At 44.3% G+C, this 17,795-nt stretch overlaps 1 protein-coding gene across 6 annotated transcripts in view; it reads right to left on the bottom strand.

Annotated features, from left to right (window-relative positions):
- The window catches only part of TENM4 (teneurin transmembrane protein 4), a 600,317-nt gene that overhangs the window by 18,749 nt on the left and 563,773 nt on the right, over positions 1-17,795 (bottom strand). For all 6 annotated transcript variants that reach the window (XM_069016277.1, XM_069016269.1, XM_069016304.1 and 3 more), the window contains 4 exons: positions 16,100-16,272; positions 12,376-12,611; positions 5,064-5,360; positions 1,853-3,467 (listed from right to left, as the gene is read on the bottom strand). In XM_069016277.1, coding sequence (XP_068872378.1) covers positions 1,853-3,467; positions 5,064-5,360; positions 12,376-12,611; positions 16,100-16,272 — 2,321 coding nt within the window. The remainder of the gene's footprint in view (positions 1-1,852; positions 3,468-5,063; positions 5,361-12,375; positions 12,612-16,099; positions 16,273-17,795) is intronic.

Raw genomic sequence — 17,795 nt, 5'->3', positions numbered from 1 at the left:
TGCCATCCTGGCCTTATCAGCAATAGTGTGGCCAGCAGGACCAGGGCAGTGATTGTCCCCCTGTACTCAGCAGTGGTGAGGCAACACCTCGAATCCTGTGTCCAGTTCTGGGCCCCTCAGTACAAGAAAGACACTGAGGTGATAGAGTGTGTCCAGAGAAGGGCAATGGGTCTGGGAAGGGCTGGAGCACAGGTCTGGTGAGGAGCAGCTGAGGGAGCTGGGGGTGTTTAGACTGGAGGAAAGGAGGCTCAGGGGTGACCTTATTGCTCTCTACAACTCCCTGAAACAAGGCTGCAGTATGGTGGGGGTTGCTCTCTTCTCCCAGGTAACAAGGAATCCGAGAAGAGGAAATGGCCTCAAGTTGCACCAGCGGAGGTTTAGATTAGATTTTAGGAAAAATTTCTTCACCAAATGGGTTGTCAAGCACTGGAAGAGGCTGCCCAGGGCAGTGGAGACACCATCCCTGAAGGAATGTAAAAGACATGTAGTTGAGGCACTTAGGGACATGGTTTAGTGGTGGATGTGGTAGTGATGGGTTAATAGTTGGACTTCATAGTCTTAAAGGTCTTTTCCAAACTAAATGGTTCTATGATTCAATGAATACAGGAAGGACATTTAACATAAAAAAGGATTTTCTGTAAAAATACCCCAGAGCTCATATTACAGCGATTTTACAAAGTTTCAGGGGAAGCAGTTCAGAGCTTGTGTCAAGCTTTGGAGTAGGTGTGCCCCAAGACCTGGCCTTTAAGGCACCTTCTTTTATTGACTTTTTGTAGAAACTGTTAATTCTGTGGGGCAGATTAACTTTGAACTACACAGCTAGTAGTGTAGTAGTCATGTAGATGCTCTGAAACAGCTGACTGTAACGAAAGGTTTAAATCGCTATGCCATTCTGCTAAAACAAATCTGTATGCCTTTTTTTTAGTTGCAAATAAATCTCTATGCAAAACTGTGTAAACAGAGCTGCCCCTCTACAAAGAGAAAGGTTATCAAGACATTAATTGGTAGCTAAACTTCAGATATCTGAGGAGACAAAAAACTGTAAGCAAAATAAAAAGAACAAACACCTAAGAAGAGAAAAGGAAACAGGTTTGGGAATTACAATCTCCATCTATGCTAATGAATTAAACATGCCCTGTACATAGGGGTCAACTGGCAAACTAAAACTTATGTCCATTAATTAAAGAATGGAAAACCTCATGGTGATCAGGACACTGAGAGAGGAATTACCTATTGTCTTGGTTTTGTCAAGTATAAATTTCTTTACAGCAGCTGGTATGCGGCTGTGTGTTGGATTCGCGCTGCAAACAGTGTTGATAACACTAGGATGGGTTTGTTATTGCTGAGCAGTGCTCACACAGAGCAAAGGCCCTTTCTGCTCCCCACTGACCCCATCAGCGAGGGGGCTGGGGGTGCCCAAGGAGTTGGGAGGGGACATAGCTGGGACAGGATGAAGGACTGACCCAAAGGATATCCCAGACCATAGGGTGTCATGTAAAGCTGGGGAGGAAAAAGGAAGGAGAGGACGTTTGGAGTGATGGTGTTTGTCTTCCCAAGCTACTGTTTTGTAGGATGAAGCCCTGCTGTCCTGGGAGTGGCTGCCTGCTGATGGGAAGTAGTGAATGAATTCCTGGTTTTGCTTTCCTTGCACAAGCAGCTTTTCCTTTTCCTATTAAACTGTCTTTATCTCAACCCATGGGTTTTCTCACTTTTTCAGTTCTCTCCCCCATCCCAACTGGGAGGACTGATTGTGCAGCTGTGGTGTGGGGCTTAGTTCCATCTGGGGTTAGACCATGACGCCTATTTGCTGATGGCAAGCTTGTGAAAATGTTAATTAATTTAAATGTCTTACCTGTCATGTAACATTTGATATCCTGAGAATTGCTAATGGGGTTGTTGTTTTTGAACATATACAGGTTGAAAGGCATTATGTTATTGCTACTCAGATGCTTCCACATATCATGGTCTGGACTTGTCCAGCGACCCGCTAGCACGTCGTAGTCTCTCCGCCCCATGTGGATAAGCTTCGTGAGTGGGTCATACAATCCTCCGTGGTAGCCGATGATGATCTGGAAGTTGGGATTGGTATCCATATAGATCTCCCCATATGCTGTGTACAGTATCTGCTTGATCATTAAGCCAGTCCCACTGAAGACAGCCAAAGGAGTGCCAATGTTGTCACAGGCTATGTAGAATTCATCACCGCTGCTGAGCTCCATCGCAAAGAGGTGGCCTTGGAGGTCATAATACAGGGAGGTGATCTCGGAGCTCGAGTGGTTGTACAAATGGGTGACCTTGGTTGGGTTGCTCAGATCTGCGTAGAAGAACTGCAAGTGATGGCCATGGCTGGTTTTGCTGGAGACTCTCCTTCCTAGGCCATCATAGCGGTACTTCACACTCCACCCACTCGCTTTATTGTATGCTTTGATGAGCAGGCCAGCTGAATTGTACTCAAAAATATCATTGCCCCTTTGCTTCAGGAAGCCATCTTCATCCATTTTGTACTGCACATCCCCCAGTCTAGTAATCCTATCCCTGAGGTCATACCTGAGTGGTGTAAGGCGGGCACTATTCCCTGGACTCAACAGATGGAGGTTTCCATTTAGGTCATAGCTGTAACGCCAGAGAGGTTTGTCATTGATAGACACAGTCTGCAACTGGCCATCAGCATCATATTCATATGAGTAACGAGTTGTGTTTGCGTAAGGGCCAACCTTCAGCTCTTTCTTAACCACTCTCCCCATGTTGTCGTACTGCACCGTCATCCAGTACATGAGAGACCGGAATATCTCATACTGGACCTCCTTCATCCTGCCATAGGCATCAAAATGTTTAGTGTGGGTCATGACAGCAGTGGTGATAATCTGGTTGATGTCGTAGTAAATGACCCCAAATTTACCAAATTGCTCGGTTTTGCCTGACACATCATCATACCTGTAGAGATCAATAGGCAAAGGTGTCTCGTTGATGACCGCCTGCATGCTGGTCACCCGGAAGCTGTTGTCATAGTTATAGTCAAAGCGTGCATTCACCATGCCCTCCTCAGTGAAGCGGAAAATCTGTCGGTCAATGAGGGGTCCTATCTGTCTGTACCTGATTGTGCAGGTGAACCCTTCATTCTGCAAGTTTATGGTCTTCAGCATGCCCGCAGTTTCGTCATAAGTGAAACTGATCTTTGTGGTGTCGTAGAGCATCTCGGCTAACTTGGACAACTTCCCATACTTGTAGATGACACGCCTCCCTGTGCCCAAGTACAAAGTGTGGAGGAGCTGCTCATCCTCTGTGAAGTCCTGAATCACTGAGGCATTGCCTTCTGGTGGCCGGTAGATGTTCCTGTAGTAACCAATGGAACGAATGGTTTCCAAAGTCTGACGGGCAACGTTGGGCATGGTCACTGATGACAACCGGTCATTCTTGTCAAACTCAAAGATGTACTGTCTCTGGCTGTGAAGGAGCAGCACCATGGACTGGATGGGGAGAAAAAAAGTACAGATTACATCCCTGTTTTTTGAGCAAAATTATACTCTCACAAAACCTGTAAGATTCCTCAATCCAAAGAGCAGGGTGAGACAAATCTATACGCCCATAGAATTCAACAGTGAGAGGTAAGGAGCTGCATATGGCACATCAGGTATCCCCAAACAGGAATGGGTCAGTGGAAGAAGCAGTTAATGCAGTGAGGAAGGTCCAAGTTCAGAATGCTCAGTTTTTCAAATCAGTACCGTGTAGCTGTTTTACCAAACTCCCTGGGCCAATAGCCTCTGAAAACGAACCAAATAAAATTGGTAGAGCTACGTTAACAACACTTGAAAAAGCATCCCCCAACACCTTCCAATGCTGAATTAATTCATTGTGTCACCCCATCTTCTATTATCCTCTTCCTCCAAACTTCTGCCTGCATGCTTATTTGTTCTGGGATTGTTTTTTTTTTTGCCTATAACAAACAATCTACATAGATTATATAATACAAGGAATAAGTCAATACTTAAAAGGTATGGCTCAACTACAGTTTCCTTAAACTGTTCTAGGGATAGGCACTATTCAAAAACCAGGAATAAAAAATTCCAGCCCCAGGTATATAGCATAAGGATCTATGGGTCCCTGGGCAGTGTAGTGCTGAATGGTAATATCCAGAAAATGTAAGTTCCATGCCAATCTGCAGAGTGCAGGCCCGGGAAACACTGCAAAGTGTGCTACAACAGTGTGGCTGAATTAATGCCTCACTTATTAATTACATGTACTTCTGTAAGCAGGAATGGGCCACTCAGAGAAGGCAGAATGTCAGCCTATATGGCTTGTTTGCACATGGAAAATCCTACTGGAAATTCCTACTGTTCACTCTGCTGACTTTACCTGAGTATATTTTATACTACAGTGATGCCTTATATTTTAACTTTCATATTTTTCAAATTCTGTACTGCTTAGTGTGTAAGTCTGAAGTTTCTTGTAGCCTGTTAATTTCTGCTCTCTCATGCTAGGTAGACATAACAAAGCCTCTCCAGGCCTGCTCTCCAAGGACACTCAGACTATCCTAGACCCAGAAAGTATAAACCAAAAGCCTCTGAAAGGGGTGTAAGCTGAGGGGAATTACATTATTAAACTGAAGCTTTAATTGGAGAATTAACCCTGATATGCAAATGAACCAAACCTATAAAAGTGTGAAGAACTCAATCATCCATCTTGGGGTCCATCTTGGCAATAGCCTGTGGCTCCCCAGGGTTTCAAATAAATACCTACCTTTATTCCCTTACTCCTGTCTAGTCTCCATTTTTAGGTGACCTCTTAAGGCCTCAATAGTTAACTCAATAAAGCAAGACTGTGCTTAAAAAATCACATGCCAAAGCTTCACAGTTCACATGCTCTCAGTATGACTGGGAAAAAACGTCTCAGACAATTTTCAACTGCTCTGTGGTATATGTGCACCTTAGCAGGACAGAAGAGGAGTACTGGACCATAAGGACCAGCAATCAGCTGATGTGAAGGAGTGCAGCTGTACTGATGTCAAAGGAGTAAAGCCCATGTACCTCAAATGCACCATCTCTGAGTGGTAAGAGCATTCTTACCTTCTCCAAGTAGGTGTAGCTCCATGATTTACCATCAGCAAAGATTCTGGATGTAATTCTGCCAGACTGATCATACTCCATCCTTTCTGACATCGTGCCCCTCTGAATCCCTGCAATGTGTCCTCCTGGGGAATAGGTGACATTGACCCCATTCAGTCTGCTGCTGGGTGACCAGAGACTGGGCCTCCCTGCCTGGTCGTAGAGGATGCGGAGCGTGAACTTGCGGTGGTCATCGTAGATTTTCTCAGTCCTTGTCACACGATCAAAGTCAAGGGACAGCAGGTTTCTGTTGTGAACCTACAGGAAAAAGATGGAGAATTAGGAAGCTGAAAACAGTTTAAGTTAGGAACACTAGCCCGGTTTCACCAAATACTTCTTTATACTGCACTGGAGAGCATCCAGCTGTTCATTGCCTCCGGACGAGACACAATTTTTAAAGCAAAGAGTTGTCCTAACATTGCTTTTATTGACTTCAGTGAGGAGAGAGGCAGAGAATGGTACTGTTGAAACATCACCACAGTGAAGGAATATTGCCCATATCCCAAATCTAGGTTTCGGACTGCTAAAGCAAATGTGACCTACAGAACACAGAACGACAACTTGTTGCAAGGAATATACTCTATCAAACCTAGAATATAGAGTCTTTTGCTTTCATGCATATCAAAAAGCACTTGTAGAAGAGATGGATGTTGTGCCAACGTAGCGGAAATCAGCGTTTTTCTCTGAGCTTATTGAATATAATGCAGGCATTGGAGGTTAAGCCTTTCCCCTGAGATGAAATATGGAGGCTTTAACCACTGTAGATGTTACACAGAGCAGGAACTTTACTGTAAGAGCTGGAGCTTTAACTTCATTGTCCTGGGGTTATTCAGAGTGGCATAATTATACTCTGCTTACCTCCAGTGCCTCTACATTTCCAAAGATCAAAGGTATCTACTTCAAAGGTAAGAGCAGGAATACATTTTGACTCAGGGATTGCAGTGCACAGCAATATGAAAAGGAGCTGATAATACAGCTCATGTTTAGTCACGTGTACAAGGAGACTTACAAAGCCACATCACCACAGCAGCAAAGTGAAAGGAGGAAAACCAGTATTCCCAGTATGACCTTGTCAGTGAAGATAGCTCTTTCTCTACCCCACCACTTCCAAACCTCTTTCAGCTGGTGAATGTCTTTCTTCTGGAAGGGTGTCGATTCTTCTTGGATGAATCTCAAACTCCAAAGAGCTGACTTGGTTTTCAATTCCCTTTGCAGCCCTTCAGCTACAGCCAGTAAACCAGAGTTTGCTGCTTGCTATGAGGTTTTCAGATCAAGTTAAAAACACTGCCCTATTCTGCTCTGGGTAACACTGACACTCCTGACTGCAAGTGTTCAAAAACATGCAGCTATGGCACTTGAGGACATGGTTTAGTGGTAAATGTGTGGTGCTGCTTATTTTAGTTGGGACTTGTAGGACTTTGCATGGTTGGACTTGATGATCTTAAGTGGTCTTTTTCAACTTGAATGATATCTGATTCTATAATTCTGTGACCTGAGCACTGTTCTCAGCCCCTTCCAGCTTTGAGCTGGGCCACTGCTCCATGGCCAAGGATGCATGACTCAATTCCTACCGCATTTTCAGGGATGTGGGAATATCTGAGAGCTAAACAGCAAGAGAAAGGATGGGGCTGAATCAACAGAGGAGAGATTCCTCAGCCCTGGAAGAACAACAGAGGGAAAAGCTGAATCACTGCAGTGCCTTCATCTTGCATGGGCAGACATCTGTGCTGAAACCTAGAGAATGGGAACACCAGAAAGACAGAATTCAAATAAGGTATCTCAGGATCTGGGGAGAGAAGGAATTGTTGCCATGGTGTAAGTGTGAGGATGATGTAAGAGAGGAGGCAAGTGCAACAATGATTTTCAATTTATGAATAACAATAGTAAAAGGTAGGACTTGAGGGAAGAAACTTTGTAGAAAGGTAGACAATGCTCTAATTAAATATGTGTGAAATAGAGTGTAAATGTGCAATGGGAGAGAAGAAATCAGCCACTGTAACAGAGAAACTGGAAAATAATTAAAAAGGCATCAAAACCCTAAGTACAGATGCACATGTGTAACTAATAGCAATTTGTATCTCCTAGGTGCTTGCTGCTATATAGAGAGAAACAGGAATGGCAATTCCTTGCAAAAAAAAAGAAAAGCAAAGAAGGAAGTAATAGCATTTCTGCCTCCCATCTAGTCACAGAGCAGCTCCATCCTGGTAGCTGCAGCTTCTTCTGCCCCAGGTCTTTGCCAAGAAATATGGAAAGAGCTCTTCCAGGGCTGGGACAGCCCTGAATCCAGGCTGAATGAGGTCTTCCTGAGAAGTATGCTAGCAGCAGTGCCATTCACTGGGCTGGAAGGACCAAACAGCAGGTCCCTAGACAGCTCTTAAGCTCAGTCCAAATGTCTGTATCCCCTGACTGGTGCCATAAATTGTTCTACCCTCCTTATGCTCTGGCAAGCAATGTCTGTGTGACTAGTTGGAACCAATCTCCTTTTTCCTGTATTTTATTTTTTAATGTTTTGTTTTCTTCTGCTCTCTTGGTGTACTGTCTCTTTTATCTGAGAAGTGCTGCAGTGCTAACAGCCACCCTTCAAGGTGATGAGCAAAGTGAACCCTACCCTGCCAGTAGCCTCTGAACAGGGTCTAAATCTTTTTCATCCTTGTTCAAGGGCATGCCTTGTTTAGATGAGAATTTTCTGCAGAAGAACTGACAGGGCTGCAGGCTGCAGTCCAATAACTGTATTTTATGGTGAGCAGCTAAATAAGGTGCCATCCTCCATCCCAGACCTTATCCTGGAATGGAGTCTGAAAACCTCCTGCAAAAAGGTTTTGCTCCTCAGAGTGTTTGACAAGGCTTGTGATCAGCACAGGAGCAAAGCAGGGTAAATTTAAATCCACGGTTTGCAGTGGACTTGATATCCCCTTTAAAATGAGAGACTAAATTTAACCTCAAACTCATGTTCCACAGTATTTTATTCAGTCTCTTAGCTTCCTCTGCAAAAAAAAAGAGCATAAACACACTACCATCTCTGATTTCTCCAATGCTTTCTTTGGCACTCCGTTAGCTTAAATGATAATTAAACAACATGCACTGATTTCCCTGGGAACACAAGAGCACAAAATAGGGGAGAATTCTCATGAAAACACCCTGGCAATGTTCAGCAGAAATACTCCTGCAATGAGAACTCCAGGAGACAACATCATCCATGTGATGAACGGCTGCCTACAAAGGAGCTTCCCCAGTGAATTGCTGAAACCAGAGCAGCCATATCCAGACCTCAGTTTCTTGAAGAAATTGTGAAGATCATCCTGGACCATCTTTATTAGTCAGCACACCAGGAATGGTTAACACCATATCCCTCTTTGGTCACATTGGTTCAGGGGATTGTCTGGGATACTAGATCTTGATGCCACTATTAACCTGCTGCCAAGGTCTTGGGAAAAACAAAGTGACTTATGACAGGAGTTGCCATGGTTAAATAAATAAAGGAACTGAGGCAGCAGCTGTCTCTTTTTGCTGTCCTATTTGTTCCACTGTCAGAGATCATTTTACACCCTTCTTTATTCAAAAACTCAAGTTTGTTTAATAAAAAAAAAAAGGGAAAGAGCCTTGTTCCTTGGAGCAGGTTTTACCTAATGCTCTCTCTGCAAACGGAGTCTGTTGCTGCTGTTGGCTAGGGATAGGTGGAATTCATACCCAGCCAATTTGCAGAGGTGGCTGGGTGGGCAGATAGAGCATCACAACTTTTCATGGAGTGTGTGGGATAGCAAAAAGGAAAGGGGCTAGCTGCTTTAACATATTTGTGCTGCTTTACAGCTGCCTGGCCATGTTCAGAGCCAGGTCAGCATTGGTGGGACAGGAAGAAAGGTATGAGGGCTGTCCTCCTTTGCCTTCATCCATGCAGAAGTCTCTCCTGTGTGCCTTATCCACACAATAAGGAACCGTGTATTGTATTATTTCCTAGGGAGGGTCAAGGAGGCAGCTGTGAAACTGGCTCGTTGTGCTGGGAGCTGGCTGAGCTCATGGCAACAGGTTGCCAGTCCCCAAGCACACCGTGGGAGGAAGAGGCACAGCTCATAAAAAGTTGATCCACGTGATGACATCCGAAACGATCACTCTTTTACGGTGTCCACATCCTGTTGTCCTCACTTCAAAGGCTTCATGAAATGATGCTGAAGCCTCTTTTGGGATGTTCTTTCCCCATGGAGCACTGCTTTTTTGCTGCTGTCTCATGTGAGCAGCGGGGTGAGGGGAGAGGGAAGGTAGTAACTTAGTCACATATAGCAGAAAATGGTAACGTTTCCCAAAATGAACAAAACCATGTTGAACTTAACTTTCCTAAGTTTCTCTCCTGCCAGGGAAAGCAGCAATTACTGGAGTGAGGGAAGAGGGGAACATCACACAGAGAATATGTTAAATGCTGCGCAATCCCCAGGGAGGCAATTAGCACCTTGCAGGCTTTTGTACAAGGGGTGCAGATGCTGCTATGCACGCAGACACACAGCTTAAACATCTTGTATACTCTCAACTACTTTGAACTCCTGAACAGAGCCATAACTGAGTCCTTCGACCATGTAAGATGCACTTCTGCTTCACTAGAAGGGCCCTGATAGGCTCAAAATGTGAATAAATGCTGGCAGATTTATAGGGATACCAGCAACCAGCCTGAGAATTCCTTTTGCAAGTGTTTTTCCGACTGCAGTACAATATAAAACACAGACATATTCTGTGTTTGAATCTGTTGGAGAGGATTAAAGTCTGGTAAGAAAGTTTCACAGATATGTAGGCTTGGCAGAAAGATCTCTGAATGTAGAAACTGAGGATGAGATAGAAATAAAACCAAGTTTTGGTATAGAGTAAAAGATGTTTTGCTGAAACACTGACCACTGAATAACTGAGAAGGCAAAGGTTGGAGATGAGCTGGAAGGAGATTTTTATGAATAGGACAAAGGTATGTGACTACAAACAAAGACATGTTTTTCACCAAGTAAATAAGTCTCAAGAAGAGCATAAGTAAATAGAAAACATGTTTTTACCAAAAAGAGCTATCGCAGGCAAACAAGAAATGTTGATGCAGCAAGAAGAAGAGATGTCTGAGAATTTTCCACTGTAAGCTTAAATTGTAACTTACTTACTCTTGTGATTGGATAATAATGACTATAATATGGTAATAGTAGTAGCTATGATAGGCTATAGGCAAATGTAAAGGTATTGTGTATGGTGCTTATTGGTTGTTATGTGTTGAGATACTCTGCAAAGAAAGGTATATAATGCTATTTAACTTGAACAGAAAGTGGCTTCAGGTATGCCTAGAAGCTGGAGCTGGCAGCTGTAGGGCTGGCTCTGGATACCCACTCCCTGAAATGCTGTAACTTCGCCTATGCAATAAACAGCTTTCAAGAGAACTGCCTGAAGTCCAGACATCCATTGTGAAACTTTCTCCTATAGAATCTACTGCAAAAAGTTTGGAAGATAAAACTGATATGGGCAGCTGAGCTGTGGCTAAATGAATGGAAGCTGTTTTGAACACTAAATAGCTATGACCCAGCTGCAGATTTCAGAAGGCCCTCTCTTTTCAGAAAAAGACCTGTCTGATCATTTCATCAGTTATTAAAATGAAATGAAATGAAATGAAATGAAATGAAATGAAATAAAATAAAATAAAATAAACCCCCCAAGACAAACTCAACAGAAAAGGGTGATGACAATTGATCTGCGGATATACAGCAGTTCACACTGAAAGAGCAGTTTCAGCTTTCATTACTGTTTGCATTTTTTCTCCTGGTAACAAAATATGAGGCTGTCAACACAGGGGGAAAAGAACAGAGGCTGGGATGGAGAGATTGAAGAGAAATACTTGACAAGTGTGAGTGAGGAGAGACAGGAGAAATCACACCGAAATGGCAGAGGTCATGCAGCAGGGAATAGGGAGAGGTGAAGAGCAAAGACTGGGAAACACATATCCTAAAACCAGAGCATTGATATTTACTGCCAAGCTTAAGTGTGAATAAGTAGCTGCAGTCCTTTTGCTGTGGTGGCATTAGACAGCACTAAGCATTTTTCTCAGAGGGTCTGAATTTGCCAGGTGCTGAGCAGCTTCCCTGGAACCGTTCATCAGCCCGTGACTCTGAGACCAGCAAGGTACAGGGTGAGTGCACAGGACTTGCTATTACAAGTTCCCAGCTTTGCCAGCAGTTAGCAGATGAATTGCAGCTTATTGGGCAAGATCTTTAAACAGCCCTGACAAGTATGAGATGCATTGTGCGGAACAATGTTTTCAAAACACATCAGTCTCAAGCACAGAAAGGTCTGGGCACTCCTGGAGGGAGAGTACTGTCAGGCTGAAGCTGCTTGTAACACTTCAGGGAACAATAGCAATTATGGTGCAATGCCTTGCAAGCCCAGTTCTTCAACAGGTTCAACAGACTAGCAATTTCAGGAATCCAGAGTTTTTTCTGAGGTTTCCCAATGAACAGTATTCACAGAATCACTGAATGTTTTGACCTTAAAAATCTCCTAGGTCTGACCCCCCTGCCATGGGAAGGGACAGCTTCCACTAGACCAGGTTGCTCAAAGCCCCATCCAACCTGGCCTTGAACACTTCCAGGGATGGGGCAGCCACATCATGCCTGGGTGGCCTGTGCCAGTCCCTCACCACCCTCACAGTAAAGAATTTCTTCCTAATATCTAATCCAAACCTTCCCTTTTTCAATTTGAAGTCACCCCCCTTTGCCCTATGACTCCACGCCCTTGTCGTAAGTCTCTCTCGGAGACCCTTTAGGTAATGGAAGGTGCTCTAAGGTCTCCCTGGAACCTTCTTTTCTTCAGGATAAGCAACTCTAGCTCTCTCAGCCTGTCCTGAGCCTTAGAAGGCTTTCAGTGCTCTGCTCTATCACTGCCAGCAGCATAGGTAGAAAACACCTGCACTAATTTGTGTGGTATTTTATAGTTATGACTGTCCCTTGCTTCCTTAAACAGCCTGAGATGATGGTTAAACCTGCAGTGTTTCATGGGAAGTCATGCATTCCCAGTGATGCAGAGGACTGGTAGGGAGATCAGCAGTACCACCTTTGATGGCTCCAGGAACATCAACACATAAGGAGACATAATGATATACTCCAGTCATAAAGGCTGTGTCACTGAGGGTGAACAGCCAGTGCTCTGTCCTGCAGCTCCATCCCTACTGCAGGCAATACAAATCATACCCATCCTTTTCTGCCATGAGACTGGGGACTGATGAGATGGGAAGCATAACCCAAAAGTGCTCGTGGCTCTCACTTACCCTCAGCCGACGTCCAAAGACGGTGACCTGCCCTCTTGCCTGCTCCTTCCTCTGCCTCCACTCCACGAGATTGAGGCCGTTGTCGATGGGCAGGGTGACATTCCTCTTCCCCACTGTGGGGTTGACAGTGCCAGCCAGCAGATGTGGCTCAGTCTGCAGGGCCACCTCCATGCCGTTGGCAAGCATCAGTCTGAGGGAGCCATCAGCACCGATGTAGTAGCTGTTTCGGACTTGGTCTGAAGAAAGAAAAGAGATCTTTGCTGATACAGCTCCAGCTCTTCATTTGCCCCCTCACCTAGTCTGCATCAGCATTTCAGATGGTTGTAACCAAATGCACTCTGTTACTCACCTGTCCCACTCAATGGGAGCAAACCATCAATTTCATCAGGGAAAGTAAATACAGACAATTGCTTTTTCATCCCAATGAGGTTCTGCACCTTAAATTCTTGCAGAAATTCTTACACAGGTTACAAAAGTGAAAAAACTGTGTAATACCTTACCAAAGGATGCAAGTTCAAACCTCTTCCTCTAGGCTGAAACACTGTGTGGTGAGATATTTGTATTAAATCAGTTTGACAGAAAACTTTCCACACTTTTATATCCTAAAGATTCTAATTTCACAACAGTATATGAGAAAGTGGGGCCACCTACTTTCCTCAGCTCATTCACTGTCTTACAAGTGACAGGAAATTGCACAGAAAGTTAATGCTAACCAGTTCCCCAAACAACAGCCAAATCCTTTCCCTTGAGAAAGCTTTCAGGAGGCAACCGAAGTCCTCATGTTTGGAGAGAAAGCAGAGGCATTAAGCTCCCACATGTCTTCATACATCTGGCCTCCACTAGCTCTTGAAAGATCAGATTTTGAGGCCAGTATTTGGGAATTCAGGAATTGAACAGAAGAGCAATCTCTCTTCGACATTCTTCAGGAATCAGGCAGGCTTAAAGCCCATTCTTTGAATCGTCAGCTGGCATTTATTTCTGCAAAGAGTAGCTCATGAAGGGTAAGAAACCATGAGACTTACTCAGTGCAGAATGGCTTTAAAAACATATTATACGAATACTGCCTTATCTGAAGCTCCTCAAAAGCTGGAAAATATCACAATTTCTGTCTCCCAGGCTGCCATAAACTCTTAATTGTGAATAAAAACACCCATTGAAAATTCCCATTAAGTGTTTTCTGAGGCAAGCTGGGTTTTGCTCACTAGTTGCTCTCCCATAGCTCAGCAGAAAACAAGATCACAGTGAAATTATCACTTCTTGTCCCCAAGAAATAGATTAGCAAAGAGCATAGTTTGGTATAGTTAGGGAAGGAAACGTGACACCAACTGGTCCTTTTTTATGTGGGTCTCATCCTGCTCCTGTGGTAGCCAGCTGGAGTTCTGCCACAGAGACCTCAGCAGAACCACCACACAACTTTACACAGTAGTGATAATGAAACTGCCGGGGCACGGGATTTTGCCAAAGACATACAGCAGTGATCCACAATGCAGATCTGAGTATTTTAGCTCTACCACTGAGTATGTAAGTTGATGGTCTTTGACACAGCCAGATCAAACCCCCTCCATGCTTGAGTGTGCAAATGGAGAGAGGGGCAAGTCAGTTGGCTGCCACACCTTTCTTAGATGCTTGGTTTGATGCTAAAGTATTAGGGGATGTGCTTTAAATCAAATCAGTGAGATATCACTGAACAGTGAATATATTCCTCCCTCTTTTATCCTTCACCAGCAAGCAGAGGAAAGCTTGAAGGTTTACATGAAATTAATCAGATGTGATGTTCCCTTTGTGTTACGTAAGCACCACAGAAGGGTTATTGTCACCAGTGCTGTGGTACAGTGTGGGGAATGTAAATCCTCTACTTTCAACATTCTCCCAAGAGAAGACTCTTCCCTGGCTCTGGAAGGCATTTCTCAAGGGCTACATGAAGTCCATGGGCTGTTGGATGCAGTATTTAAGGCTGCTTTGGCTCCAGGGCACTACTGCCCTACTTTGGCATTGAACAAATGCTCACTTTGTCATTAGTCCAGAAGACAAAATCCCACTGGAGTGTTGTTGTGCCTGTTGCAGAAGCTCCTAAATCCATCTTACAGGAATTTGCAATCTTCTGAAAATGCCTTCTCAGATCTCACCTGTTCACAGTGTGACCCAGGCTTCCTGAAAGGTTCACCAAGAATTTGGTTCACCAAGACACCTCTTCTGCAACGTTATCCAGATATTCATTTTAAGCGAGTTTCTTCAGATCCAAACAGTTTCATGATTTTATACTTCTGAAGATGGTTAAGCTGTTTGTAATTCTGCATGTCCTAATGGCCAGAATGTCCCTGTGCCGGAGGGCAGGACAATGACAGAATTGATTGTGGCACCATTATGTAACTGTGCCTTCAGCGCTGAGTGTATAACTCACACCACAGTCAATTTTGTCACTAAAGGGCCCCCAACGGTGGGCTCTATTGCTTAATTAGGCTCTTGAGGTGAAGCCAACCTCATGTCTGTGCAGTTGCCACACATCTTAATGTGAGTGAATGAGATGGGGTGGGGTAGGTTGCATCCGTCTTACAGGCTCAAGTAAAGAATAAGAAAGTCACCGTGTTTCCCCACAGGAATATGGGGACAGCTTGAGGGGGGCTGGAACTCTCTCAGCTGCCCTCTCCAGAAGGAGGAAAAGCAGTGTTTCAGGCATAGCAGGCACTTTCTTTTAGGAAAGGTTGATATTCTTATACGGAGGGGGAGGGAAATGTGTATCCCAGAGATGTGGGAACAAATGTCACTCTGGAACATGCTTGTCCCACTTGGAGCAGTTTGTTCCTCACAAGGAGAAAAGATGTTTGACATTCCGTTGTCATCAGGCACAGACAGAGTGAATGAGATCTAGGGAGTAAAGAAAGCAGAGTCTGAAAGTTCCTTCCCCTTCCCCAAGCCCCAGGGAGCAGGTGTGATAGCTCATCCTGATCCTAATGAGGCTTCAGCTTGCGGAACCGGGAGATCCAGGCTGGCACTGTTTATGCAGTACAGGTTCTGCCACTACCAGTATGTCAGCACAGTGCTCCCCTGCTATTTACCCCTCTTATTTCCCATTTCACCTCCTTTTCCTCCACTTAGTCAGTCCTCTGCTTCCCACCTTCCTACACAGGCACAACTGTGCTCTTTTCCCTCAGCCACAAACTAGTCCCACCAGTCCTACCCCAGATGTCCACTTCTCCTTCCTCCTTTGTGCCTCTCCACACCACCCCTTAGCTCAAACGCAGACCTTTTGGGGACAGGGATGTTCATTTTACTGGATGCTTCCTTGTGAATGTTTGAAAAGCCAGCGAACAAAGAATAAGATCCCCAGCAACCAGCTGGATGCCTGTTCCAGGAGGAGAGCAACTGTTAAGTCAGAAGCCATTAAGAGACTGAAGCAAAGGGGTTGGATGGAAGTGGGGCTTGATTTATGCAACCTTTTAGTTACAACAATAATGGTAATGATGATGGAGGACTGTACTGCATGAGCCTGCACAGCAAGGGGACCGGCTGGGAACGGAGCAGAAAAGCAGCTGCAGAGCAGCCACTGTGCTAGGGAATGTGGCTAAGGAGGTGTGAGTGTGTGTCTGTACCAGCATGTGGGGAGCTCCAGGGCACTGAGAAGCTGAGTGATTTTTGGTGCTGGATTATCAAGACAACGCCTGTTTCCTGATGGGTAATCCATTATGTGCAGCTTGGTCAGGAGAGGGATGCTGGCCCAACTCACCTTGGAGCAGGGTGTAGAAGGCCCCTGATGCTGACAAATTGGTTGTTATTGTAACATCATCCTTGCTGGAGGTTTCCACCTGAACATGCACGGAGCTGTCGGTATCGCTGCGGAAGCTGCTCACTTGGCCAGTAGGGAAGGTCACGTTGGTCAGGCGGCCAAAGCTGTCATATCTGAAAGAGAGGATGGAGTGAAGTCAACAGCATCAATAGAGGAGGAATCATCCTATAAAGCAGAGACCAATTTTTCAAGTCATCATCCAGATTTTTCACAGAGAAAAATGCACTGTCACTCTGTCAGACAGTCTTGACTTTTTCTGTCCTCATGAGAAGAAAATCACAGCTTTTAGCTGAAGAAAATGAAGCAAAGAATTGAAAATGACCAAATATGTATTAACTTGTATTTTAACAATATTTTTCCAATACTTCTCACCTGCACTATGCTTCTTGTTTACAAGAGTAACTTTGTTTCCCATCTACTATGCTGTGATTTACAAAAAACCACTGGCCTATGCATCCTGTCTAGCAGAACTAGGAGTTTCTGGAGGCCACCAACTGTTTTGTCTGGTTGTTTCCTGAGCTCAGCAATTTATTTATTTTTTTTTCTCTATCTAATTTTAAAAAGCCAATTATTAAGGTAGCAGCTAGGACCAGACAGGCCATATCAGGTAGAGAATTGTCCTTTGTGAACATGGTGTAGAGTCCTGAGCACAGCTGAACCCCTGTGTCTACCTTTTACTGTTCCTGGGACCATCTGGAAGGACCAACTTAAAAGTGTAAAAAAGCAGACCAGTTTTTACCCCTGCTGTGTCCTTGGCTTTTCCAATGAGGAATCAACATAAGCACCATCTGGGAAGGTTTCTGTGATGTGGACAGCTATGTACCAGGGCCCAGGTGAAATAAGCTTCATACACACAGGTCCCACAGCAGTTAACAAGCTGGGGAAATTATTTTTTGATAAAAAGAGAAGCAGACACTTGTGTTTAGAGGCCTCCTGAGTTAAGAGAGCAAACACACCACTGTGCCTTCCATTTGTAGCATTACAAAAAGACCCAGAAGGCTGGCAAGGGACCTTTGCATTGAGGTTATTGTAGCTGAAATGGGGAGCAATAGGGAGCTCTACTGGGTAATCTCTGCAGGGCTGTTGGACCTTCTGATGAGATGGACCTTCAGGGAAGGGACATTTAAATAGTTAGGGAGAAACAAAAATTCCAGCAAATGAATCGGTGATAAATGTTTGACTTTTTTCAAGTCCTGCCCACAACTTTTTAAAGAATGATTTATATGAAAGCTAAGTAGATCATATTATGAAAAGGCATCACTTGGGGATGCAAAGTAAATGGTGGGTGAGCAGAGAGGTCTTGTTCTCCTGTGCTACCCAGTGGTGAGCATTTGATGGAATGCAGTGTCCAGTGAAGGGCACCATTCCTCAGAATGACAAACTAATGTAAAAAGAAAACATGAAGTAAGAGGCAAAGCCAAAATAAAAGAGTTTATTCAGAAAAGGGGAAACAAGGAAGTGGGAAGATGCCACCCTAACTCTGGGTGTTCTGAAGAGGGTTATAATAAATTGCTTATCATATCTACGGAGGATGTGACAGAAAGTAAATGGAAACAATGAAAATTCAGGTTATAAGCTGTAGAACATTTTCAAGGCACATGGTTGCTCCAAGCAGAGGAACAGATGGAGTACTGGA

Source organism: Aphelocoma coerulescens, chromosome 1 (genome assembly GCF_041296385.1).
Source record: "Aphelocoma coerulescens isolate FSJ_1873_10779 chromosome 1, UR_Acoe_1.0, whole genome shotgun sequence".
Taxonomy (NCBI): domain Eukaryota; kingdom Metazoa; phylum Chordata; class Aves; order Passeriformes; family Corvidae; genus Aphelocoma; species Aphelocoma coerulescens.
The sequence above is the reverse complement of the archived record's forward strand: the minus strand, read 5'-3'. Positions and strand labels throughout refer to the sequence as shown.